Consider the following 27,158-nt stretch of genomic DNA (forward strand, 5'->3'; position numbering starts at 1 on the left):
TGAACAAAGTGGTATAACTGACTAGGATGAAAAGAACACCAGCACTAAAAGATGTGAAAATTATGGGAATTTAAGCAAGTCTGTTGAACCAAGAAGGTGAAATCAGTAGACCTTGAAATCTAGAGGTCTTGATAACAATAGAAACTATTGTATCATTTTTCCACATTTATTTTTTATACTGGAAAGTTTTAAATGCATAGAAAAGTGAAGAGGATAGTCTAATGATCATCTATCCCCACCACCAGATTTGACAAATGTTAACATTTTGCTATCTTCATTCACCTATTATTTTTTACATCAAGAGCCACTTGTAGGTAGACCTTCTAGAGTAGGCGTTACGTATATGTGTACTTAATATTTGCTTCCTCAACTCTTGTGAGTAACCCCAAATGCTTGTGACATGTGATCATTCTAATTTTCTAATTTTTCTTAGACACAAATTTCAATTGCACATGTTATAAAGCTGAGGAATTAAGTCCTTGATCTAGAGTGAGCCAAGCAACAGACGTATTTCTCTATCACCATGTAATCTGGGGTTTTTTGCTCATGGTCATATGCACAGAAGCACCTAAGATGTTCTTATGTGAAACAGACTTTAAAAAGGTTCCCAACATAAGTTCAGTAGCTGGTACGAGGAGCAGAAGTGAAGAGAGTACTAGGTGTGCCAGTTAATAATTTGGATTTTGTAATCAAAGAAAACACGGTAATTTCAAGAGAAACATCAAAAGTGCTTTATTCAAAGTAATGTCCATCGCTAGCTACACATTTCCCCATCTTTCAGGTAATTTGCAGATACCGTCCCAATAGAACTTTCCTTGTTTTGAGGCAAACTATTCAGAGACCAAATTTTCTACTTCTTCGTACGTTTTGAAGTGCTGCTCAGAAAGTGCATTTGCCATCAATCGGAACAAGGGGTAATCTGAAGGAGCAAGGTCTGGTGAATACAGCGGGTGGGTTAATACTTCCCAGGCAAGATCTTTTAACGTGTCTTTAACTGGTTTTGAAGTGTGTGATGGTGCGTTATTATGAAGCAAAATTACTTTGCCATGTCTTCTGGCACATTCTGGTCATTTCATGATCAAAGCGTGGTTCAAATTGATTACTTGTTGTCAGTAGCGATCAGTATTAACGGTTTCACCTGGTTTTAGAAGCTCATAATACCTAGTAAAATTTAAATCATAATTCTTCTTTGTAAACAACAACAATAAGTTGTAAATAAGTTAAAATCCATCATCTCTTTATGGAATCAATTTAAAAACTGCTTCTGAGAAGTCTTTCTATCCTCTTTCATGGTGCTTCCTGGTGGGTGATGGATTCCCACATGGCAATAAGAATTGCACCTGTCCAGACTCTCAACCCACTTTTCCCTCACCACCCACATTAAATTCCTTGGCTACCAATATTCTCTTGGAATGTATATGAAATATCCCTACACATCCCTCTTCTCCAAATATAAGTGATATGGAACATAGACTCTTCCTCTTTCCCTGCCTCTAGGATGAAACTCAACCCCAAAAAGATTGGTTACCCAGGCTATATGGCCAATGGTGCCATGTATGTGGAGGATTTGACTCTCTCTTCAAAGATTAAAATGGAGAATGCTGAACATGTGTGTCGAACACTAATGTAAATTATATCAAGAGCATATAAATTTAGAGAATACCTTGAGGAGGCAGCAAAAAGAAGTGGGGAAAAATACAACTTATAATGTCAAAGAGTGCTGGATTCAAATTCAGTCTCATCACTTATACTTATAGAAATGCTCAAGTTCAGTTTCCTAGTCTTTAAAATGAGGACTGTTGTGAATACAGAATGAAAATATATGGAAATGCCTACAATGAAAGACCAGGCTCTCAAGACGGTGGACATCTTTAAAACCACAACTGCCCGAGGTTCTCAACAAACACTGGTTTCCTTGACTTCCCCTCTCTATCTAAAGAAAGGATAGGAGAAACCAAGATGGCGGCATAGGTAAACACCTAAACTGCTGCCTCGCACAACAATTTCAAAACTACAACTAAAAGACAGAACGGACACCATCCAGAACCGCAGGAAAGCTGACTGAGTGAAAATTCTACAACTAGAAGGATAGAGAAAAGCTCACAGAGAATTGGAGGTACGGCAAAGGGTCTTTGTGCACGCAGAGAGGAAGGGTGGCTGAGAGCCTGGCTGACTTTCTCTGGCGGAAGGGGGAAGGGAGCCCCCGACCGCACTGAACCCCAGTTCTGACTGCACTGAACACCTGTTCCGGGCGAGCCCCTGGGGACCCACGCTCTTGTGGGGGGAGTCTGGACTCTCGGGCGGAGACTCAGGAGCCGGGGAAGGCGGAGGACTGAAAGTCCGCTCGCGCCAGTGCGCACAAAGGCTGCGGAGGCTGCCACAGGCTTTCCCTAGCGGAAGGGAGTGAGAGGCTCCTGACGGCACTGAACTCCAGTTCTGACTGAAGTGAGCCCCAGTTCTGACTGCAGTGAACCCCAGTTCCAGGCGAGCCCCTGGGGACCCACGCTCTTGTGGGGGGAGTCTGGACTCTCGGGCGGAGACTCAGGAGCCGGGGAAGGCGGAGGACTGAAAGTCCGCTCGCGCCAGTGCGCACAAAGGCTGCGGAGGCTGCCACAGGCTTTCCCTAGCAGAAGGGAGTGAGAGGCTACTGACGGCACTGAACTCCAGTTCTGACTGAAGTGAGCCCCAGTTCTGACTGCAGTGAACCCCAGTTCCAGGTGAGCCCCTGGGGACCCACGCTCTTGTGGGGGGAGTCTGGACTCTCGGGCGGAGAATCGGGAGCCGGGAAAGCAGAGGACTGAAGGCACACACGTGCGCGCAAGGGCAAGGCTGACGGGAAGCCAAGACTGAGACTCCACCCCATCCAAGCTGAGCACAGAGGCTATTGCAATTTGGCAAGCCTAATCCTATAAGGCTGTCTCCAGCACCGGACTTCTCCCAGCATAGACACAGCTGATCCTTACAGCCAACTGGCCTGGAGGTCAATTCTTCCCAGTGATACCAACAACAATAAAGACTTAATTACAACAAGGCTGTACACACAGTCCACAAAGGGGTGCACCAAGAGTGTCCACCTCAGGTTAACTGGGGAGGCAGACCCACTGGGCCAAATTGGAAACCTAGCACACAAATCTACCAACTCAGGGAAGCAGTGAAAATGCGGCGTCTAAGAATCAGATCACAAACAAAAGAAATGGAGGAAAACAAACGACTGGATATAGAATTCAAAACCACGGTTATAAGGCTTTTTAAGAATATCCTAGAAAAGGCCGATAAATATAACGAGACCCTCGAAGAGATGAAAAAGGACCAACTAGAAATTAAACATACACTGACTGAAATAAAAAATATTATACAGAGACCCAAAAACAGACAAGAGGAACACAAAAATCAAGTCAAAGAATTGAATTACAAAGAAGCAAAAAACACTCAACCGAAAAAGCAAAAAGCAAAAAAAAAAATCCAAAAAGTTGAAGATAATGTAAGAAGACTCTGGGACAACTTCAAGCGTACCAACATCAGAATTATGGGGGTGCCAGAAGAAGAGAGAGAGCAAGATACTGAAAAACTATTTGAAGAAATAATGACCGAAAACTTCCCCCACCTGGTGAAAGAAATAGACTTACAAGTCCAGGAAGCCCACAGAACCCCAAACAAAAGGAATCCAAAGAGGACTACACCAAGACACATCATAATTAAAATGCCAAGAGCAAAAGACAAAGAGAGAATATTAAAAGCAGCAAGAGAAAAACAGATAGTTACCTACAAGGGAGCACCCATACGACTGTCAGCTGACTTTTCAACAGAAACTATGCAGGCCAGACGGGAGTGGCAAGAAATTTTCAATGTGATGAATAGCAAGAACCTACAACCAAGATTACTCTACCCAGCAAAGCTATCATTCAGAATTGAAGGGCAGATAAAGAGTTTCACAGACAAGAAAAAGCTAAAGGAGTTCATCACCACCAAACCAGTATTATATGGAATGCTGAAAGGTATTCTTAAAGAAGAGGAAGAAGAAAAAAGGAAAGATAAAAATTATGAACAACAAATACATATCTATCAACAAGTGAACCTAAAAATCAAGTGAATTAAAAACCTGAGGAACAGAATAATCTGGTGAATATAATAGAATCAGGGGCATAGAAAGGGAGTGGACTGATAATTCTCAGGGGGAAAGGGGTATGGGGGGGTTCATAAAGAGACTGGACAAAAATCATACACCTATGGATGAGGACAGTGGGGGGTAGGTAAGGGCAGAAGGTGGGGTGGGAAATGGGTGGAGGGGAGCTATGGGGGAAAAAAGGAGAAATAATTGTAATCTGAATAAAGATTTATTTAAAAAATAAAAAATAAATAAATAAATAAATAAAATAAAAAAAATAAAAAAAAATAAAGAAAGGATAGAGGGTTCTCTTTCACTTTCATACTTCACATAAAAAAAAAAAAAAAATTATGAAATGCCAGATAATTTGTGAATCAAAAACTAATAGAAACTTAGAAAAACAGAAGGAAGTGGTAGTGCTAATATGTCCTTTAAAGGAACTCTATAGAAATATTATAAGAAAAGTAGGTTCAAAACTAGAAGATGGCTCCTGTTAGAAACTACTAGTAGAAGGTGCATCACTGACTAGCTGAGTGATGCTGGTAACACCACTATGTCACCATGAGTTTGATTTCCTAATCTCTAACCTGGTAGGTAGGTTCAAAGACAGCCCCAGTGATGTTCATTCTCACGGTATTCACACTCTTCTGTAATCCCCTTCTCTTGCGTGTGCACTGGCCTGCCTGACTTGCTTCCACCGTACAGAATACGACAGACGTGACGGAACGCCACTTGTGAGATAACGAGTATATTTTTCTTGTTTAATTCACAAATGAGGTCATCTTTATGATAATGCATTATATTTAACGTGGGTTAAAATAATATAGTTTTAATCCATTATAAATATGTAATGAGGAAATAGATCTTTTAAATAATTTTTCTGCAGTATAAGGTTTTCCCATATACACATATTAAGTTATTTTTTTTTAATATATTTTATTGATATTTTACAGAGAGGAAGGGAGAGGGATAGAGAGCTAGAAACATCAATGAGAGAGAAACATCGATCAGCTGCCTCCTGCACACCTCCCACTGGGGATGTGCCCGCAACCAAGGTACATGCCCTTGACCGGAATCGAACCTGGGACCCTTGAGTCCGCAGGCCGACGCTCTATCCACTGAGCCAAACCGGTTTCGGCTTAAGTTATTTTTAAATGTGGTGATTTTTAAGCTACACTTTTAAAAGCATACTTACTAGATCATAGTTATAGAGAGGTTGACATACTTTTTCTAGAGTGTACAAATATCTGACATTATCTTTTGATTCATTTGCTGTATCTGTGATTCTTGCATCCAATTCACGCCAATTCTAAGAAAAAAAATGTATAAGAATTCTATGACACATCCAAATATATGAGTGTGCTAAAGTTTAATCAAGAAATTCAATATATATACTAAAGTAGTATATAGTTAAAGGTGGTTAATATATCTTTTTATTATATTATTTAAGACTTAAAGTTATAAATATTTTAAATGTACTAAAACTGAAGATTCATTCCATTGGTAATTAACACCGTGTCTGTAGGCTTAAACTGGATCTGCTTCAACTTGGAATGACTTTTCTAGGTTAGCTATGTACATTATTCTGAGTATTCAAGTATGGGTCAAGTTATGAAAATGGGAACATTATTCCAAGAAAATATTCCTTATCAGAAAAGTGAACTTTTCATATCCAGCAAGAATGTCCAGAGATGCTCTGGGACCATGGTGGATTGCCTTCTTCAACGTATATAACAACTGATTAATAGCAATAGTAATAAAGAACTCCTAAAATCAGTACAAAATAACTTCTGAATTTTTTTAATTGAGGAAAAATATAAACAGTTAATTCACAATAGAAGAAATGCAAATAGCCAATAAACTTTAAAAGATGACCAACTTCACTATAAACAAGGAAAAGGCAAATACAACAAGGAGAAAAAATTTAACTGTTAATAAATATGCTAATATGTCCTTTAATAAATATTGACAAAGTTGCTGAGTATACACCCTAGGGAAATACTTGCATGTATGCATATAGAAGTTTTAACTGCAGCAATGTTTGTTAACACATTTAAAAAAAAACATTTTCCTTAAAAACTAAATACAGAGTTAGCATCTGACCCAGAAATTCTACTCCTACATCATATCTCCATGCAAAAACCTGTACAAGAATGTTCACAGTAGCATTGTGCACAATAGCCAAAAGTGGAAACTCAAATGTCTATAAAGTGATAAACAAAATGTGATATCATTTGCAATGGAGCATGTTAAAAGGAATGAAGTACTGATACATACTACAACAAGGATAAATCTTGGAAACATCCTAAGTGAAAGAAGCCAATAAAGATTATTTCATTTATATAAAACTAGAGGTCCAGTGCACGAATTCTTGCACCAGTGGGGTTGCTCGGCCTGGCCTGTGGGATCGGGCTGAAACCGGCTCTCCAACATCCCCCGAAGGGTCCAGATTGCGAGAGGGTGCAGGCAGGCCGAGCGGCCCCACTGGTGCATGATCGGGGCTGGGGAGGGACGCGGAAGGTTGGCCAGCCGGGGAGGGACTATGGGAGGGTTCTAGGGCATGTCCAGCCTGTCTCGTTCAATCCCAATCAGCCAGACCCCAACAGTAAGCTAACCTACCAGTCGGAGCATCTGCTCCCTGGTGGTCAGTGCACATCATAGCAACTGGTCAACTGGTTGACTGTCTGCCCCCTGGTGATCAGTGCACATCATAGCGAGCGGTTGAGAGGCCTTAGCATATCATTAGCATATTACACTTTGATTGGTTGAATGGCCAATTGGACGACCAGACAGTTAGCATATTAGGCTTTTATTATATAGAATGTCCATAATAGGCAAATAGAGATAAAAAGTAGACTGGTAGTTACTTAGCCCTGGGGGGCTGGGGCTGGGGCAGGGGAGAGATGGGTGAAAATGGGAGGTGGCAGCTAAAGTGTACAGGGTTTCTTTTTGAGGTGATGAAATGATGAAAATGTTCTAATATTGATTATGGTTATGGGGGCACAACTATGTGAATATACTTAAAACCAGTGAATTGTACTCTTTAAATGGGAGAAATAAATAAAATTGACATATTAAGACTACATATTAATTCCTCCCAGTGACGCCAACAGCAATCAAGGCTCACCTACAGTTAACACTGTTGGGAAAAAAGGAAGAAAACTGTCTTTCCTATTTATCTATAAACTAGAGGCCCAGTGCATGAAATTCATGCATGGGTAGGGTCCCTAGCATCTGCCGGCTGTGGGCCGGAGCCTTTCTTCATTCCCCACCACCCGCTGGTGGTCAGCGCATATCAGAGTGAGCGATCGAACTCCCAGTCGGTCGAACTCCTGAGGAGACACTTTGCATATTAGGCTTTTATATATATATATATATATATATATATATATATATATATATATATATGAAAATTATTAGATAAAACCTAGTGTATTAACATTCTGAAAAACTACACAGCTCAGTCTGACCAGCATAACTCTCTAAGACATGATATTGGGGAGGAAGGGTAGATGGTGGCATAGGTAAATACAGTACTCATGGCCTCCCACAACCACTTCAAAATTACAACTAAAATACAGAGGAACCATCATTCAGAACCATCTGAAATCTGGCTAAATGGAAGTCCTACAACTAGAGAACTAAAGAAGAAAGCACATTGAGACTGGTAGGAGGGGCAGAGGGGCAGAACAGACTGGTCTGACGCCCACGTGTGGCGTTTTTATAATTGGGACAGATATCCCATGAGGAGCAAGGAGTCCCAGCCCCACACCAGGCCCCCGGCCCAGGGTTCCAGAGCTGGGAAGAGAAGCCCCCATAACTTCAGGCTGTAAAAATCAGCAGTGATGTGGCTGAGTGACAAGGAGACTGCTGGAGACCCAGATAGTTATTCTTAAAGGGCCGGTGCACAGACTTGCTCCCCCTGAGCTCCAGAGCTGGGACAGTGGCTTGGGGGGACCCAGAGACATATGGGAAGGAACTGGATTGTCTGGCATCAGGGCAAGAATTCAGGAGTGGCTTTCTCCAAGAAAAGGGAGCATACAGGGGTCATTGTTCCTATGCTGAGACCTCCCCCATCACAGAGCTGATTGGTAGGTGCCATATCTGAGTCTCCAACAACCTGACTCACACTGTTCACTCCACCCTGATGATTCCCTGAGACGCTGCCCTACCAAATTTATAGTCCCACCCAAGCTATTAGCAGCAGTTTTCCCATATGAATGGTGTGTCCTGGGCTCAGGCTTCACTCTTTCCTAAAATCTCTCAAACAAGCAGCAGCTTGGGTCAGCATGCCCCAAATCTATCAATAAAAGGCCCAAGATCGTACGGCGGAAATCTGTACTGTAAGGCGGAAACTCAAGAACTGCGGAAGGCAGAGGTCTGGAGGCATGCACACAAGGGCAGGGCTGACGGGAAGCCAAGACTGTCTGCTCCTCCCTGAGACTCCACCCCATCCAAGCTGAGCACAGAGGCTTTTGCAATCTGGCAAGGCTAATCCTATAAGGCTGTCTCCAGCACCGAAAATCTCCCAGCGTAGACACAGCTGATCCTCACAGCCAACTGGCCTGCAGGTCAATTCCTCCCAGTGATACCAACAACAATCAAGACTTAACTACAACAATGCTGTACACACAGTTCACAAAGGGGTGCACCAAGAGTGTCCACCTCAGGTTAACTGGGGAGGCCGACCCACTGGGCCATATAGGAAACCTAGCACACAAAGCTACTCTGCCAACTCAGGAAAGCAGTGAAAAATGGGGAGACGAAGAAACAGATCACAAATGAAAGAAATGGAGGAAAACAAACGACTGGATATAGAATTCAAAACCACGGTTATAAGGCTCTTCAAGAATATCCTAGAAAAGGCCGATAAATATAACGAGACCCTCGAAGATATGAAAAAGGACCAACTAGAAATTAAACATATACTGACTGAAATAAAAAATATTATACAGAGACCCAACAGCAGACTAGAAAAACGCAAGAATCAAGTCAAAGATTTGAAATACAAAGAAGCAAAAAACACTCAACTAGAAAAGCAAAAAAAAGAAAAAAGAATCCAAAAAGTTGAAGATAGTGTAAGAAGCCTCTGGGACAGCTTCAAGCGTACCAACATCAGAATTATGGGGGTGCCAGAAGAAGAGAGAGAGCAAGATACTGAAAACCTATTGGAAGAAATAATGACAGAAAACTTACCCCACCTGGTGAAAGAAATAGACTTACAAGTCCAGGAAGCGCACAGAACCCCACACAAAAGGAATCCAAAGAGGACCACACCAAGACACATCATAATTAAAATGCCAAGAGCAAAAGACAAAGAGAGAATATTAAAAGCAGCAAGAGAAAAACAGTTAATTACCTACAAGGAAGCACCCATACAATTGTCAGCTGCTTTCTCTACAGAAACTATGCAGGCCAGAAGGGAGTGGCAAGAAATATTCAAAGTGATGAATAGCAAGAACCTACAACCAAGACTACTCTACCCAGCAAAGCTATTATTCAGAATGGAAGGTCAGAAAAAGAGCTTCACAGATAAGAAAAAGCTAAAGGAGTTCATCACCACCAAAACAGTATTATATGAAATGCTGAAAGGTATTCTTTAAGAAGAGGAAGAAGAAAAAAGTAAAGATAAAAATTATGAACAACAAATACATATCTATCAACAAGTGAACCTAAAAATCAAGTGAATTAAAAATCTGAGGAACAGAATAAACTGGTGAATATAATAGAATCAGGAGCATAGAAAGGGAGTGGACTGATAATTCTCAGGGGGAATGGGGTATTGGGGGGGTGCAGGAAGAAACTGGACAAAAGTCGTACACCTATGGATGAGGACAGTGTGGGGGGAGGTAAGGACAAAGGGTGGGTTGGGAACCAGGTGGAGGGGAGCTATGGGGGGAAAAAGGAGAAACAAATGTAATAATTTGAACAATAAAGATTTATTAAATTAAAAAAAAAAAGGCCCAAGACCCAGCCTTAGCACCAGCCTTCCTTGCTTCACAGGTGGGCCTAGCCTGGGCACTTCCAAGCCCAACAAAAGTAGCAGCCACCTGCAGATCATTCTGTAGCACCTGTTGGAAGGCCCTAGAGCCAGTACACCTGGTGGAGAGCTTCAGACCACCCCAGATTACAACTCTACACACCCATGAGTGACTCACTTAAGAGGCAGACTCAGTAAGCACCAAAGCCCCACTGAAGCAACTCTTGCTCCATAGGGGTGTCTCCTGAACAGCAGCTCTTCTGCTGTAGTCACAGATAGTACTCACAGCCAATAGGCCTGGGGGTCAATTCCTCCCAGTGATGTCAACAGCAATCAAGGCTCACCTACAACAAGACAATGCACACAGCCCACACATCGGTGCACCTAGAGTGCCCAGATCAGGTGACTGGGGAGGCTGAGTCACTGGACCCTATAGGACACCTACTTTACAAGGCCACTCTACTTATTCCAGGAGACATAGCAGCTCTACCTAATACATAGAAACAAACACAGGGAAGCAGCAAAAATGTAGAAACAAAGAAACATACCACAAATTAAAGAATAGAAGAAGCCCCCTGAAAAAGAACTAAATAAAATAGAAGCAAGCAAACTACTAGATACAGAATTTTTAAAAATGGTTATAAGAATGCTCAAAGATCTTAATGAGAGCTTCAATTGGTTTAGTGAGACTCTCAAGGATCTTAGTGAGAATACCAGACATGAAAAAGGACCAGTCAGAAATTAAGCATAATTAACTGAATTAAAGAATAATTTTTTCTTTATTTAAGAGAATCAACAGCAGAGTTGAAGATGCTAAGAATCAAATCAGTGATTTGGAATATGAGGAAGCAAAAAACACCCAATCAGAAGAGCAAAAAGAAAAAAGAATCCAAAAATATGAATATAATGTGAGGAGCCTCTGGGACAACTTCAAGCATACCAACATTCTCATCATGGGGGTGCCAGAAGGAGAGAAGATATTGAAAACCTATTTGAAGAAATAATGATAGAAAACTTCCCCTACCTGGTGAAAGAAATAGAGTCCAAACAAGATGAACCCAAAAAGGCCCACACCAAGACACATCATAATTAAAATGCCAAGGGATAAAAACAAAGAGAGAATCTTAAAAGCCGCAAGAGAAAAACAGTTTATTACCTACAAGGGGGCACCCATACGATTGTCAGCTGATTTCTCAACAGAAACTATGCAGGCCAGACGGGAGTGGCAAGAAATATTCAAAGTGATGAATAGCAAGAACCTACAACCAAGATTACTCTACCCAGCAAAGTTATCATTCAGAATTGAAGGTCAGATGAAGAGCTTCACAGATAAGAAAAAGCTAAAGGAGTTCATCACCACCAAACCAGTATTATATGAAATGCTGAAAGGTATTCTTTAAGAAGAGGAAGAAGAAGAAAAAGGTAAAGATAAAAATTATGAACAACAGGAGAAACCAAGATGGCGGCATAGGTAAGCACCTAAACTGCTGCCTCGCACAACAATTTCAAAACTACAACTAAAAGACAGAACATTTGTCACCCAGAACCACGGGAAAGCTGGCTGAGTGGAAGTTCTACAACTAGAAGGAAAGAGCAAACAGCATTGAGGGGTGCACAAGCGCTGAAAAGCTGAGGTACGGAGACGCGCGAATTGGGCTGGCGACGGGTGCCTGAAAGCGCTGCTGTTTTCAACCCGAAGGGAGATAAGCTCCCGATTACTCCGAACTCGTTTCTGGGGAGACGTGGGGGACCCAAACTCCTACAGGGAGAAGCTGGACTGTCTGCCGTGGGGTCGGAAAGTGAGGGAGGCTTGCTTGCAGGGCTGCGCGCAGGAACAATTGTTTACTGTGCTGGGGCGCGGGACGCGGGGACAGGGTCGGAGCCGCAGAGCCGGCTTACTGGCAGCCATTGCTGTTTGCCACGCCCTAGCCTAGTCACGCCCTGAGACCCCGCCCTGCACAATCTACGAACCCACCCAAGCTCCAAGCAGCAGCTTTAGCATATGAATGGCCTGCCCTATCGCAGCTTAACCTAGCAAACTTGCAGCCCGGGTCAGACAGCTCCAAAACCTCCAAACTCCAAGCAAAGAGGAGAAAACTGTAGTTCTTGCTGTAGCTCCTGCTGGGTGGCCTCAGACAGTAGCTGACCTGCACCCCATTGGAGATCCAGAAGCCAGTGTACCTAGTGGTCAGTGTGAGACACCAGATTTCAACTCCTCACATCCATAAGTGATACATTCAAGAGGCAGACTCAGTGAGCACCAAAGCCCCACTGAAACAAGCCCTGCACCATAAGCGTGTCTCCAGCGCAGCAGTTCTTCCATTATAGACACAGCGGGTCCTCACAGCCAATTGGCCTGGAGGTCAATTCCTCCCAGTGTACCAACAGCAATCAAGGCTTAACTACACCAAGACTTTGCACTCAGCCCATAAAGAGGTGTACCAAAGGCGTCCACCTCAGGTGATTGGGGAGGCTGAGCTACTGGCCCCTATAGGTCACCTACCACACAAAGCCACTCCATCAACATAAGGAAGCAACAAAATGCGGAGACAAAGAAACATGTCACGAATGAGAGAAATGGAGGAAAGCAAACTAATGGACGACATAGTGTTCAGAACCACATTTATAAGGTTACTCAAGAATCTTCTAAAAACCGCCGAGAAACTTGATGAGACCTTCAAGGACCTTAATGAGAATGCCAAAAAAATGGAAAAGGACCAGTCAGAAATTAAGCATACACTGTCTGAAATAAAGAATATACCGAAACTCAACTGTAGATCAACGTACCCCAAGAATCAAACCAAAGATCTGAAATATGAGGAAACAAAAAACACCCAACCAGAAAAACAAAAAGAAAAAATCCAAAAATATGAAGATAGTGTAAGGAGCCTCTGGGACAACTTTAAGCGTACCAACATCCGAATTTTTGGGGTGCCAGAAGAAGAGAAAGAGCAAAATATTGAAAACCTATTAGAAGAAATAATGACAGAAAACTTTCCCTACCTGGTGAAAGAAATAGACTTACAAGTTCAGGAAGCGCACAGAACCCCATACAAGAGGAATCCAAAGAGGACCACACCAAGACACATCATAATTAAAATGCCAAGAGCAAAAGACAAAGAGAGAATCTTGAAAGCAGCAAGAGAAAAACGGTTAGTTACCTACAAGGGAGCACCCATACGACTGTCAGCTGATTTCTCGGCAGAAACTATGCAGGCAAGAAGGGAGTGGCAAGAAATATTCAAAGTGATGAACAGCAAGAACCTACAACCAAGATTACTCTACCCAGCAAAGCTATCATTCAGGGTTGAAGGTCAGATAAAGAGCTTCACAGACAAGAAAAAGCTAAAGGAGTTCATCACCACCAAACCAGGATTACATGAAATGCTGAAGGGTGTTCTTTAAGAAGAGGAAGAAGAAGAAAAAGGTAAAGATAAAAATTATGAACAACAAAATGACATCAAATACATACCTACCAACAAGTGAATCTAAAAATCAAGTGAATAAAAAATCTGAAGAACAGAATGGACTGGTGAATATAATAGAATCAGGGACATAGAAAGGGAGTGGACTGACAATTCTCAGGGGGTGTGAGGGGTGCGGGAAGAGACTGGACAAAAAGCTTACACCTATGGATGAAGACAGTGGCGGGGGATAAGGGCATGGGGTGGGGTGGGGAATCAGGTGGAGGGGACCTAGGGGGAAAAAAAGAGGAACACCTGTAATAATCTGAACAATAAAGATTTATTTAAAAAAATAAAAATAAAAAATAAATAAATATCCCGGGAAGAGACATGTCTTTCAGTTACTTTCTAGACTTTGGTGACTCAGGCAAAATTTTGTATGAAAAAAAAAAATTAAAGGTCATTTATAACAGGGAAAAAAAAAAAATTATGAACAACAAATACATATCTATCAACAAGTGAACCTAAAAATCAAGTGAATAAAAAATCCAATGAACAGAATAAACTGGTGAATATAATAGAATCAGGAGCATAGAAAGGGAGTGGACTGACAATTCTCAGGGGGAAAGGGGTGTGGGGGTGTGGGAAGAGACTGGACAAAAATAGTACACCTATGGATGAGGACAGTGTGTGTGGGGGGGGTAAGGGCAGAGGGTGGGGTGGGAACCGAGTGGAAGGGAGCTATGGGGGGGGAAAAAGAGGAACAATTTTAATAATCTGAACAATAAAGATTTATTTTAAAAAAAGAGAGACACACTTGTTTTTTCTGCACTGTTTAAATCTCTTACAAAAGATCATGTATTATCTATAATAATAAAAGCATAATATACTAATTAGACTGGACAGCCGAACAATCTTCCGGATGTCATTCTGGACATCCTTCCGGATGAAGCCGTTGTGGTGGGGGCTGAGGCAGAGGTGGTTAGGGGCAATCAGGCAGGCAGGCAGAGTGGGTAGGGGAGATCAGGCAGGCAGGTGAGTGGTTAAGGGAGATCAGGCAGGCAGGCGAACAGTTAAGGGTGATCAGGAAGGCAGGCGAGTGGTTAGGGGAGATTAGGCTGGCAGGTGAGTGGTTAGGGGACATCAGGCAGGCAGGTGAGTGGTTAGGGGAGATCAGGCAGGCGAGCAGTTAAGGGTGATCAGGAAGGCAGGCGAGTGGTTAGGGGCAATCAGGCCAGCAGGCGAGTGGATAGGAGAGATTAGGCAGGCAGGTGAGTGGTTAGGGGAGATCAGGCAGGCAGGCAAGCAGGGGTGATCAAGCAGGCAGAGGCAAGTGGTTGGGGTGATCAGGCAGGCAGTTGAGTGGTTAGCGGTGATGAGGCAGGCAGGCAGAGTGACTAGGGGCGATCATTCAGGCAGGCAGAGTGGTTAGGGGTGATCAGGCAGGCAGGCAAGTGGTTAGGGAAGATCAGGCAGGCAGGCAAGTAGTTAGGGGAGATCAGGCAGGCAGGCAAGTGGTTAGGGGAGATCAGGCAGGCAGAGTGATTAGGGGAGATCAGGCAGGCAGGCAGAGTGACTAGGGGTGATCATGCAGGCATGCAGAGTGGTTAGGGGCGATCAGGCAGGCAGGCAAGTGGTTAGGGAAGATCAGGCAGGCAGGCAAGTGGTTAGGGGAGATCAGGCAGGCAGAGTGGTTAGGGGAGATCAGGCAGGCAGGCGAGCAGTTAGGGGCACCAAGCAGGCAGGCAGAGTGGTTAGGGGTGATGAGGCAGGCAGGCAGGAGAGCAGTTAGGAGCAGCAGTCCCAGATTGCGAGAGGGATGTCCGAGGGGTCCCGGATTGGAAGAGGGTGTAGGCCAGGCTGAGGGACCCCTCCCCCATACACAAATTTTGTGCACCAGGCCTCTAGATTGTTATAAAGGCATCTTTTATATATTTTTTGATTTTTAAAAAATATATTTTATATTGATTTCAGAGAGAGATAGAAACATCAATGATGAGAGAGAATCATTGATTGGCTGCCTCCTGCATGCCCCCGACTGGGGATTGATCCACAATCCAGGCATGTGCCCTTGACCAGAATCAAACCCTGGACCCTTCAGTCTGCCGGCCGATGCTCTATCCACTGAGCCAAGCTGGCTAGGGCTAAATATATAATTTTTTAAGGAAGAGTAAAGAAAAAGAAAAGGAGCTGGAAAGAATCAAGCTAAACTGTTAATAAAGATAAGCTCTAGGAAAAAGTGAAATGTATGATGAGAGGGCATTTTTGCTTTTGACTTCTCATGTAGTTCTTGACCTCAATGAGCCTCTGTTGATTTACAACTTCAAAAAATAAATTTTTTTTAATAGCAATCATCCCATAATAGTATTGTTTAAATTGGTGTGCAAAATATTGAGGACTAAATCTTCATTTCTATACTTCATTTCCCTCTTCTGGAAATAACTTATTATATGAGAAAGCCTTACTCAAAGATGAATACTTCTGCATATATGATGTTCACATATGACGCAAAGAAGCAGTTCAAGAAGAGTAATTTTCTAGTTGGTTGTTCTGAAGTATATCAAACTTTAAAATATAGGCCTTTTACCTTTAACAGTTTGGAGTGTGCAACATTAAGCACATTTATGACAGCCTTACAACTTGGCCCTTTAATCTGTTCAATGATGTAATTGAATTTGGCTGACATGCGTTTCCAGTGCTCCAGTTCAGTGAGTGGGCCTGAGTCATCAGCTTCTTTTCTCATTTGCTCACTCTCAATAAGTACCTGCAATCAAAAATATTCACAGAATAAAGAAATGTTACTTTCTTTTAAAAGTTTGTTACTTTCATCTTTTCAAAGGAAGCTAAAAGTATAAATGACATTCAACATTGAAGAATAAAAACTGTTAGCAAACTAAGAATAGACGGGAAATTCTTTAAAATAATAAATAGTACCTAGCTACCAAAAATCTACAGCAAACATACTTAAGGGTGAAATTTTAGAAAATATCATTCTAAAACCAAGGACAAGACAACTTTGCCACTATCACCACCCACTTCCATTCAACCTGGTAATGGAGATCCCAAAACAAGATAAGTAAACAAAAGAATTCCAATAAAAATTAGAAATGAAAAAACAAAGATGGAATCATCACAGCTGGCATGGTTGACCACATTCTAAAAATTCAAGAATATCTAAAGACAAACTTTTACAATTAATGAAAGTAAGGTTGCGGGATATATCTATACTAATAAAAGGGTAATATGCTAATTAGACCGGGCATCTTCCAGACATCCATTGGGATGTCCTTCCGGACAAAGCCATGGTGGCAGAGGCCAAGGCAGAGGTGGTTAGGGGCGATCAGGCTGGCAGGGGATAGCAGTTAGAGGTGACCAGGCCGGCTGGGGAGGGCAGTTAGGGGCGACCAGGCCAGCTGGGGAGGGCAATTAGAGGTGACCAGGACAGCAGGGGAGAACAGTTAGGGGTGACCAGGCCTGCAAGGGAGGGCAGTTAGGGGCAACCAGGCCAGCAGGGGAGGGCAGTTAGGGGCAATCAGGCTGACAGGCAGAAGCAGTTAGGGGCGATCAGGCAGGCAGGAAGGTGGTTAGGGGCAATCAGGCTGGCAGGCAGATGTGGTTAGGGGTGATCAGGCAGGCAGGCAGAGTGGTTAGGGGCGATCAGGCAGGCAGGCAGGTGAGCGGTTAGGAGCCAGTGGTCCCAGATTGCGAGGGGGATGTCCAACTGCTGGTTTAGGCCCAATCCCTGTGGGACATCCCCCGAGTGGTCCTGGATTGGAGAGAGTGCAGGCCAGGCTGAGGGACCGGCCCCTGCACCTTGTGCATGAATTTCATGAACCAGGCCTCTAGTATATATATAAATATCAGTAGCATTTCTTTATAAATCATATAACAATCTAAAAATGTAAATATAAACATATAGCATTTGCTTGCTATAACAAATAATAACAATGATATCAAGAGATTAACAAAAGATGTACATTATCTTTTTGGAGAAAACTAGAAAACTTACTTCCAACACACAAAAGAAGACCTACAGAAATGGAGAGATTATACCACGTTCATGAATGGAAAAATTCAGTCATATTAAGATGGTATTTTTCTCTAAATTAATGTATACATTCAATGAAGTTTCAATCAAAATCTCAAAAGGGTTTTTGATGATACTTGATAAACTAGCCTTAAAATTAAATTTGAAAGAATTAATCAGAAGTAATCAATGCAATTTTGAAGAAAAATACAGAAAGGGACTTGCCATACCAAATACTGATTTAGTAAAAAGCTACAGAAATAAAAGCAGCATGGTATAAGTACAAAAAAACAAATAAGTAGACCAGTGGGATAGAAAAGGGGTTCCAGAAACTTGATATGTTACAGAGTTGGCATTACAAATTTGTTAGGAAAGAATGGCCTTATTAAATAAACAGCTTGGGACAAATTGGCTGACGATATGGAAAAAGACAAAATTAGATTCCTACCTCACATTATACCCAAACACACACAGACACAATTCCAGATGCTAAATGTTAAGACAAAACGGTAAAACTTTTAAAGAAAATATAGAAGATAGGGGTAAACCTATGAAGAAAACCATGAAACTGAATATCATAATTGTCAAGAAAATGGTTACCACTGGGGGAAGAAAGGGGAATTGAAATTGGGAAGAGGAATACTAGGGGATTGCAAAGTGCTGGCAGTGTTCCATTTCTTAACTTGTGCAAAGCTTATACAGGTGTTAATTTTGCAATAATTTATTTATTTTATTGTATTGTATTTATTCTGGTGTATTTCACCATTTAAAATAAATAATGTAGGAGAATATCTTCATAACACTGGAAGATATTTAAATAGTATTTTCTGGATGTTAATCAAGATGAACCAAGAAAGGATTAACATCCAGAAAATACTATTTAAACTCCAACAATTCAGTAAGATATCATCAATCTGAAATGTAACTACATAAAAGATATGAAGAAGTAATTCAACAAAGAGGAAACCTAAAGAGCCATTAAACATACTCAACCTCAACTGTATTCAGGGTAATGCAAAATAAATCAAGATACCATTTCACACCCAATATATTGGCAACCATTAAAAATCTGACAATCCCAAGTGTAATGAAAATCTGAATCAAAGGAAACTCTCATATGCTTCTGTATAAAATATTATAGTTAATATAACCACTATTTGGAGGGCTTTGCAATACCCAATAAATTATCCATACATTACTGCTCACAGCAGCTCCACTGGGAAATTTATTTTTTAATCCTCACCCAAGAACATATTCCCACCAATTTTTTTTTATTTTTTTATTTTTTTAGAGAGAGGGGTAGGGAGAGGTAGATAAACTCTGATGTGAGAAACTTTGATTGGCCGCCTCCCATAATGCTCCAACCAGGGATCCAACCAGCAACCCAGGTATGTGCCCTGACTGGGAATTGAACCCCCCACCCTTCAGTGAACAGGACAACACTCCAACCAAATGAGCTACACTGGCCAGGGCTCCACTGGGAAATTCTTGAACATGTACAAAGGAGATCTGAACAAAGATATTCATTAAATATGTATTTTTATTGTTTGCAATAGCAAAAAAAAAGTAGAAATAACTATCTTTCTGAAGGAATCAATAAATAAACTTCTCTAACTTCTTAAACAGAGATTACTAGACATAATTTAAATATCTCTTAGATGTCTGAACATCTATATAATAAATTGAATTTTTTCACAGAGGAATACCATACAGTGAATGAATTAAATTTAGTTGTACCAACATGAATGAGAGAGAATGTTGAGGGGGAAAAAAAACCTATAAAAGGATCCTTAATAGTATTATACTCTTTATGTAAAGATTTTAAACACAAATACATTATACAAAATTTATATCTGTAATATAAAGCTTATAAATTTGTAAATGCAATAAAAGTGTCAAACTTTAAAGAGAAAGGGAGGAGTCAATAACATCAGGATAGTGGTAATACAGAGGGAGGGAGAAGAAAGGGTTAGAGGCTTTAGAGAAAATAAAAAAGATCTGAAGCAAATATAGCAAACTAGAGGCCTGGTGCCTGAAAATTCATGCACTCAGGGGGTCCCTCAGCCCAGCCTGTGCCCTCTCGCAGTTCAGGACTCCTCGGGGGATGTCCGACTGACGGCTTAGGCCCACTCCCCAGGGGTTCGGGCCTAAGCTGGCAGTCAGACATCCCTCTGGCAGCCTGGGAGCCCTCAGGGGATGTCCAACTAATGGCTCTGGGGAGCAGGCCTAAGCCATTAGTAGGACATCCTTAGCACTGCCACAGATGCAGGAGAGGCTCCCGCCACCACCGCTGTGCTGGCCAGCTATGAGCCGGCTTCTGGCTGAGCAGCATTCAGTGCAGGAGCTTCCCCCTGGTGATCAGTGCATGTCATAGCAACCAGTCGTTCCCCCATTAGGGTCAATTTGCATAGTATCCTTTTATTATATAGGATGGTATCTGTTTAATCTCAGTTACAGAGATGTGTGTTATATTATTTTCTGTACCTTTTAATGTTCATAACTTTTCATAACTTAAATTGTGATGGAATTTTTAAGGATACAAATGAGGCAAAATACATAGTTGATTTTTCAAATCTATTAAAGTTCTATTTTTAATCCAGAAAATGCTTGTAATTTTAACCATGGTTTATGGAACTCTTCTTAACCTAATTACAAGCTTTTTCTACCTTCTTAAATAGAGTATAGTAGACATAATTTGAGCTTTTTTAAATGGCTAAAGGTCTATATAATTTGAATAACTGAATTAAAGAATGAAAACGACTCTTAAAATTAACTTTTAAATTTTAAATCAAATGACCCTTTTGATGTTTAATTCCTGTTACATTATTCATAGGTGATAATCCAGCCTCAAATTGAATACTTCCAGTGATTCAGCACTTTCCATTTCCATTTCTCTCCTTATAACCATCACTCTCTCTGGTTTATTTCTGCCACACATATTTAATTTCACATTAAATTCCTTCAAATCGTTGAAAATACCATGTCACTCCTACACCCCCTTTTTCCCAGGTCAAACGTCCTCATGTACTTTCCTTGAATACATTGTTCAGATCCTTGGCCTATTTTTCTCTGAACTGCCCATTTCTTAATAACTTATAAAATGTCTTTATATATTATGGATACTCTTTGTTATACATGCTGATAATATAACCTCCCAGAAAGTCATTTATCTTTTAACTTTATGCTGGTTATTGACATGTGGAAGTTACTAATTTCTTTTTAATGTAGCCAAACCTATCATTTTTTTTTCTTTCATGGCTTCTGAGTTTTGTATCTTGCTTAAGAACATATTACTATGGTCTTATGTTCTGCTTCATTTATGGCTTTTTTCTTTTGTTTTTGTCAGTGTGTTAAATATCACTGTGTGGTTTCAAGGTGTAATTGTTTTTGGGTTTTTTTTGGTCTTTTTTTTCTTTTTCATTTATGGTTTTTGTTTTGTTTTTCACATAACTGTTTTTAAGACTGGCTTCTCTCACACAACATGTTTTCGAGATTCATGTTCTTTTTTCACTTTTAGCTTTCATATTTATGTCTATTATCCATCTTGAATTAATTTTTGTGTAAAACAAGAGGTCAAGGTTTATTTTTTATGGTGTTTTTTTTTGGGGGGGGGGGGTTTACAGATCTCTCCATTTCCTGCATTTATTCTTCTTAATTGGAGGCCATTTGCTACAATTGCCCAACTGCTGATTTTCTTATTTCAGGTTGCTAAGTCTCCTATGTCAAACTATTTTCTTTTCCTTACTCATTTTTGTGAAAGAAAATCTATATTGATTGATCATAATAATTGGAGAGGACCTCCTTGGCCATCGTGTGGGACAGAGCTTGATTTCCACAACAGGTTACAACTCCCCCTTCCTCCAGTGGCAGAGTAGGTGGCTGCAGGAGTTTTCTGCTGGGCAATTATGCACTTCAATTACCTAGTGACACGTGGAAACAAATTCTGTGGCCAGAATTCCAGGCCGTGGCGGAGTTTCCAAAGCCCTGCAATTTTTTTCACTGCAACTGCACCTTCCTTCTTCCAACATAGTTCTATGTATGGGAAGTAATATTGGAAATGCTCTTGTCTAACTCTTGCATGGTCAAGATTTTTCTCCCCCAGTCCTCATCTAACTGAAGACTTTCTTTTCTAGGTCCACTGTCCTGTGCTCATGAGCTAGAGATCTACAAGCTGGCTCCTAGAGTCCTCTTTCCGTCTGGGGCAATTACATGATATTTAGTAGTGTTTATAAGTTGGCACCTCTCAGAATGTTGACATACACCCCATTCCTAACATTGCTTTTGTTACTGCCAGAGAACACTTACATGTCCAGAGTAGTACTGGTATGAATGAGCCTAGTTTGGACATCTTTATCAACCCAGATAATTCCATTGATCAACCAATAGGTATTTATTTAGTGCCCAGCACTGTAGCTATAGTCTCTTCATTGTGTTCTTTTCCTCTCTCTCTCTCTCTCTCTCTCTCTCTCTCTCTCTCTCTCTCTCTCTTCTGAAGAATATAAACAATATATAAAGTATTAGAGATAAATGTTGGCTACTCCTGATTCTTCATTATTTCATTCTCAACCCATACTGTTATAGTTTCCTTCTTAATGTGAGAAATATCCTAAAATTGATTTTAAGTGGTCCATAGAGGACAATGAATTTTGCACTGGAGTCGAGAATAGGCTGAGTTTTATAACAGAATCTGGGAGGTTCCTCTTCCCTTTACTTTTAGAGATAAATTGCAGTGCCTAGAACACAGATGTGACTATGACGCATACCTGATGAAATTACTTGAATTAGCTCACCTGTTCGATCTGTTTGTACCATATCATCAACACGTCCTCTAGCTGACGAACAGTTTCTGAATTGCTCGCTGCAATTGTCACTTCTTCAAAGGTTTGCAGTTTGGAAAAATCAAAGTTGTCTATACTCTTTAACTTAACTGTTCCCTCAATACTTATTCTAGCACCTAAAAGGAAAAAAATATTGAGAAGAGCTGTTTAATGTCAATGTGTTAAATATCACTGTGTGGTTTCAAGGTGTAATTACTAAAAAGTTAGAGACCTAATACTTCATAGAAATATAAATCTCATTGATCATTAGATTGTGAATTGATGGTTTGTTAATAAAATTGGGCTTTAACAACATGAAATAGTGTAATTATATATTTAAAAGAGAGTTTATAATAAAGTATATATTTTTAAATATAGTGAAATTTTTCACAAATAATATAGAAAGAGAATCATCCTGCTGTAATGGAAAACAAAAATGACAACTTATCTTACTCCTGCAAAATTCCTGGGAAAGAGAGATGCTAATGATTTGATACCTTACCTCTCTGATAATTACCTTAACATCTTCTTTTGAAATTGAATTTTTTTATCTCATGCTTATTTTTAATAACATATAGTTAATTTTCCCATTATTAGTAATGTGTTAGATAAGAAATGTTATACTTACCATCTAAAAATGAAAGGTATCTGTTGATTGTTTCAGTGAAAATGTGTTTTTCTGACTCTCCCTGCTTGGATTGGTTTAAAGCACCCCAATTATTTGTTGCAAGGATAGCTGGCAGAAATATCTTTGCCAGCATATTCCTGATCCCATTTAGGAGTCCTTTTGAGGCATCCAGAAGAGTAACCAGCACTTCCTGGAAGGGCAGTGTTCAAATGTTTTTACATGCTGATCCCAATAAAGAACTGAAAATCATAACCTATTTTACATTACAATAAGCATAGACAATACATTTTATAAACTATTAGGAAAGCTTAAGTGGTTGTGAATATTAGAGTTCTAAAACATCAAACTTATATTCTGCCCTCATTTTACCATTTATATGCTTGTTCAGCAAGTAAAATTTCCCCTGGTGCTTTAATTTCTACAGAGAGACGGAGATGTGGCCTGGAGCCTGTGCAATGTGAGGGAAATGAAACTGGGCCTCCTGCATAAACAGTTTTCAGTTGAAAGTTGCTGGGTCCCTGAAAAGGGAATCAGAAACACTGTCCAGGGAAAAAGCAACAAAACTAGCCCTCTGCTCAGAGTTTTGTATGGGAAAACATTGGTCAAAGGATACAAACTTTGTCATTAGTAAGTTTGGGAATCTACCATGGGGCATGGTAATTATAGTTAACAATACCGTATTATATACTTGAAAGCTGCTCAGAGGGTAGATCTTAAACATCATAACAAAAAAAAAATTGGTAATTATGTGAGGTGATGGAGATGTTGATAATGCTACCATGGTAATCATTTCTGAATATAAAATGCATTAGAGCCCTAGCCAGTTTGGCTTAGTGGATAGAGTTTCATCCTATGGACTGAAGGGTTCCAAGTTCGATTCTCAGTCAGGGCACATGTCCGGGTAGCAGGCTCAATCCCCAGTGTGGGGCATGCAGGAGGCAGCCAGTCAATGATGCTCTCTCATCATTGATGTTTCTATCCCTCTCCCTTCCTCTCTGAAATTATATATATATACTAGTAGCCCTGCACACGAATCCATACACCAGTAGCTCTCTGTGGGGCCTGGCAGCTCCACGCCCGCTGCCCAGAGGCTCTCTGCAGCCCAGAGGCCCATCTGCGGCCAGGCACGGAACACTTGCCTCGTCGTCGGGGCGACGATGCAAGCGTTCTGCCAGGCCGCTCATGCTGCCTGCTCTCAGCGGCCGCCCCCCGAGACTGGGGGACTCCGGCGGGGCTGGGAGGACTGGGTGCTGCCATCTTGTAGCTATGGGAACCGCCATCTTTGTGACAGAGTGATGGTTAATTTGCATATTACCCTTTTATTAGATAGGCTAGTTAAAAAGTGCACTAGATCAACTCATTCTACACCTTAAACTTACACAATCTTATATGTCAATTATATCTCAATAAAGCTGGAAAAATGTTTATCTATTTGAAAACAAAATGTAAACATACCTCATGAATATTTTTAAGATTTATGGCACTATCATTTTGACAGCGAACAAAAAATATACACTTTCCTTTTAGTTTCTCCGGGGCTGCATTGTCTATATACAATCTCATCATTTTTGACCCTTTGGTTACTCCAGCAATAATTCGACCACATTCTGAAAACAACAGTCAAGAATTTAGCATATGATCACATAACTGATCAAATGTGGGGAATTACTCTGCCCTTACACTGCCGCTTCTTGCTTCACTTTATTATAAGACGTTTTTGGTATGATTGTGGAATAAATTGTTTTTTGTCTACAAAAAGATGCCAATATTGGAATTTTTACATTGGGGCTTCCTCTGGTTCCTTTCCCCGAGTTCTGCACATCTGCTCCTTTTGGCCAGGCCTCGGGCAGGGCCTACACACAAACTGATCCTCTATCCAACCCCCCTCTTTTGCCTACCTCATTCCAATTTATCTTTCAAATCTCAGCTGAAACACCATGTCTCTGGGAAGCCTCACTGACTCCCCTGAGAAGATTTAGTCGCCTATTAAATATACTTATAGCACCCAATTTATATTAAATTCTTCCTTGAACTAATTTCAATGAAAACTAATCATTTACTTATAAATCTTTCTTTGAATTTAAAAAACTATTAACAATATAATTCTGTTAGATGGCTGGTTGTAATATTAATATGCAAAAATCAATAGTTTTTTCCATTTACAATAGCCAATTTAAAATATGAAAAATGAAAATTGTAATTCCCCATCACAAAACCACAAAAATGTTTTGTATGCCCTGCCTGTCTTCCTTTGGGTTCAGGGGATTCCTCCCATCCTGTCATTCCAGAGATACCAGTCTCAGAGCCCTGCAGTGGTGGGAACCTGAAAACTAGACTAATTAGACTCTCTGCAAGAATGTACCTCTTGAATGGAGACACACAAAGATAAAAGGGAATCTGAGAGATGTCAATCTGGTGATGAATCCAAAAATAACTGCCCTGAAATCCATGGAAATGCTCTATTCCTGCCCTTTCCAAGGCCTGGTGGTTCAATTAATTCTAAAATGTGTGAATTCCCAAACACCTTTTTTCTTATTTAAGTCAATTTCTGTTGCTTGTAGTCAAAGAACCCTGGTACAATATGAAAGCTTAAATGCTCATTCATAGAGGTTGGGATGAGAGCTACCTCTACCTTTGATAAAAGAACCTGACTTTGTCCCATTAAGCAATGTGTACATTCCCTGGAAAACAACTGCTTTCTCAGCCTCCCTAGGGTAGCCATGTGACACAGTTCTGGCCAAGAAGACAACCTGGGCTTTCCTGAAAAAGTGGAGGTGTGTGACTAGTGAGGCCCTTTCCCACAAGTGCCTTGAACCTGGATGTGATGCCCAGAGCTTCATGGGGCAAATAAGAACACAAAACCATTTACTTATAAATCTATTTATGGCAGAATAAAAAGAATCTGTGTTCTGGTGGCATTGCTGAGCATTTGAACCATTGCTAGTCACTGCCTCCCTTGTTACAAGAGAAAAATAGACCCACTATTAGGATTTCTGACTTACAGCTGAACATATTCCTGGGTGGCAGATCATAATAGGGGAATGGTTTCTAAAAATCACAATGCAACTGTACTATGGGATACCGTACAACATTGTTTTAACATAGAAAATGTCAACTGCAAAAAGCAAGTCAAAAATAAAACATATGATCACTTTTTTAAATGATATAAGCATTTATATGTTAGCACATGCATATAAGAAAGGCATGTAGAGAAATATTTACCAAGCTGAGAAATGTGCTACTTTGTAGATAGCAAAAATAATGACTAAAAATAGGTCTATCCTTCCTTCTGGCAATTCCCCTCCTGAGAATTCTTTCCAATACATTTTCCTAATCCACATTGAATTAGCGTCAATGATTTTCATTGAGGCATTGTTTAAAGGAGCAAAAAGTTATAAATAACCTAACTTCTAATAAAAGGAGATAAGTTTTGAAAATCATAGTTACATTAGCCAGAGAGAGAGAGAGAGAGAGAGAGAGAGAGAGAGAGAGAGAGAGAGAGAAGAAGAAGAAGGAGGAGGAGGAGGAGGAGGAGGAGGAGGAGGAGGAGGAGGAGGAGGAGGAGGGGTTAATCCACCAAGGAGTTAACAATGTTTATTTCAAGTGAGGGAGAATATGGGTGATTTTTATTCTAATGGTAGATATTTTCTTATCTTTCTATAGTTTTCAGCTACTATTATAATTTTTAATGAGTTGTGAAAACATGGGCCATGCAATAATGCACCAGGGTAAGAACTGTGAGAGACAGAAAATCCACAGAACAGACCTACTCAGTGTGTATGAGTTTACATGTTTTGTTGGGGAAGAAAGATACACATATATTCACCAGTTAGATGAAATTAGAAGAATATAATCAGGTGCTGTACAGGAGTCTGGAGAACAGGGTCGGGTATGGTTTGGAACATTCTGGAAGGCTCTATAGAAGAGCGTGCATCAGGTCACCTGGAGGAGGGTTAGGACTTGGCTGGGTGGAGAGAAGGAAGGCATTCTGAGAGTCAGGTGGAGAAAAGCTCACAGAAATGACTCTGGTATGAACAGAAAACAATGAAGGGACTGGCTTACAGAAAGCAGAAGACTCATGTATGGAAGAACAGGAAATCAGACCAAACAGGTCCTGTGTGTCCAGGTTACCGTGGGTCTTAGCGGATAACTGAGGGGTTGCACCCAATCCCATAACTAGCAGCACAAGGAAAGATT

The 27,158-nt window shown here is 40.7% G+C and overlaps 1 protein-coding gene across 1 annotated transcript in view; it reads right to left on the reverse strand.

The window, feature by feature from the left end:
* DNAH8 (dynein axonemal heavy chain 8) overlaps positions 1-24,563 on the reverse strand; it is a gene marked incomplete at its 3' end in the record, with an annotated part of 280,160 nt that extends 255,597 nt beyond the window's left edge. Inside the window, exons 1-5 of the mRNA XM_080664997.1 lie at positions 24,417-24,563; positions 22,962-23,151; positions 22,307-22,470; positions 16,077-16,253; positions 5,301-5,414 (exon numbers count right to left, since the gene is read on the reverse strand). Of these exons, the coding sequence (XP_080521123.1) occupies positions 5,301-5,414; positions 16,077-16,253; positions 22,307-22,470; positions 22,962-23,151; positions 24,417-24,527 (756 nt within the window). The 5' untranslated portion in view covers positions 24,528-24,563. The remainder of the gene's footprint in view (positions 1-5,300; positions 5,415-16,076; positions 16,254-22,306; positions 22,471-22,961; positions 23,152-24,416) is intronic.
* Between the last annotated feature and the right edge of the window lie 2,595 nt (positions 24,564-27,158).

Source organism: Plecotus auritus, assembly GCF_963455305.1.
Source record: "Plecotus auritus genome assembly, chromosome: 4".
Lineage (NCBI taxonomy): Eukaryota > Metazoa > Chordata > Mammalia > Chiroptera > Vespertilionidae > Plecotus > Plecotus auritus.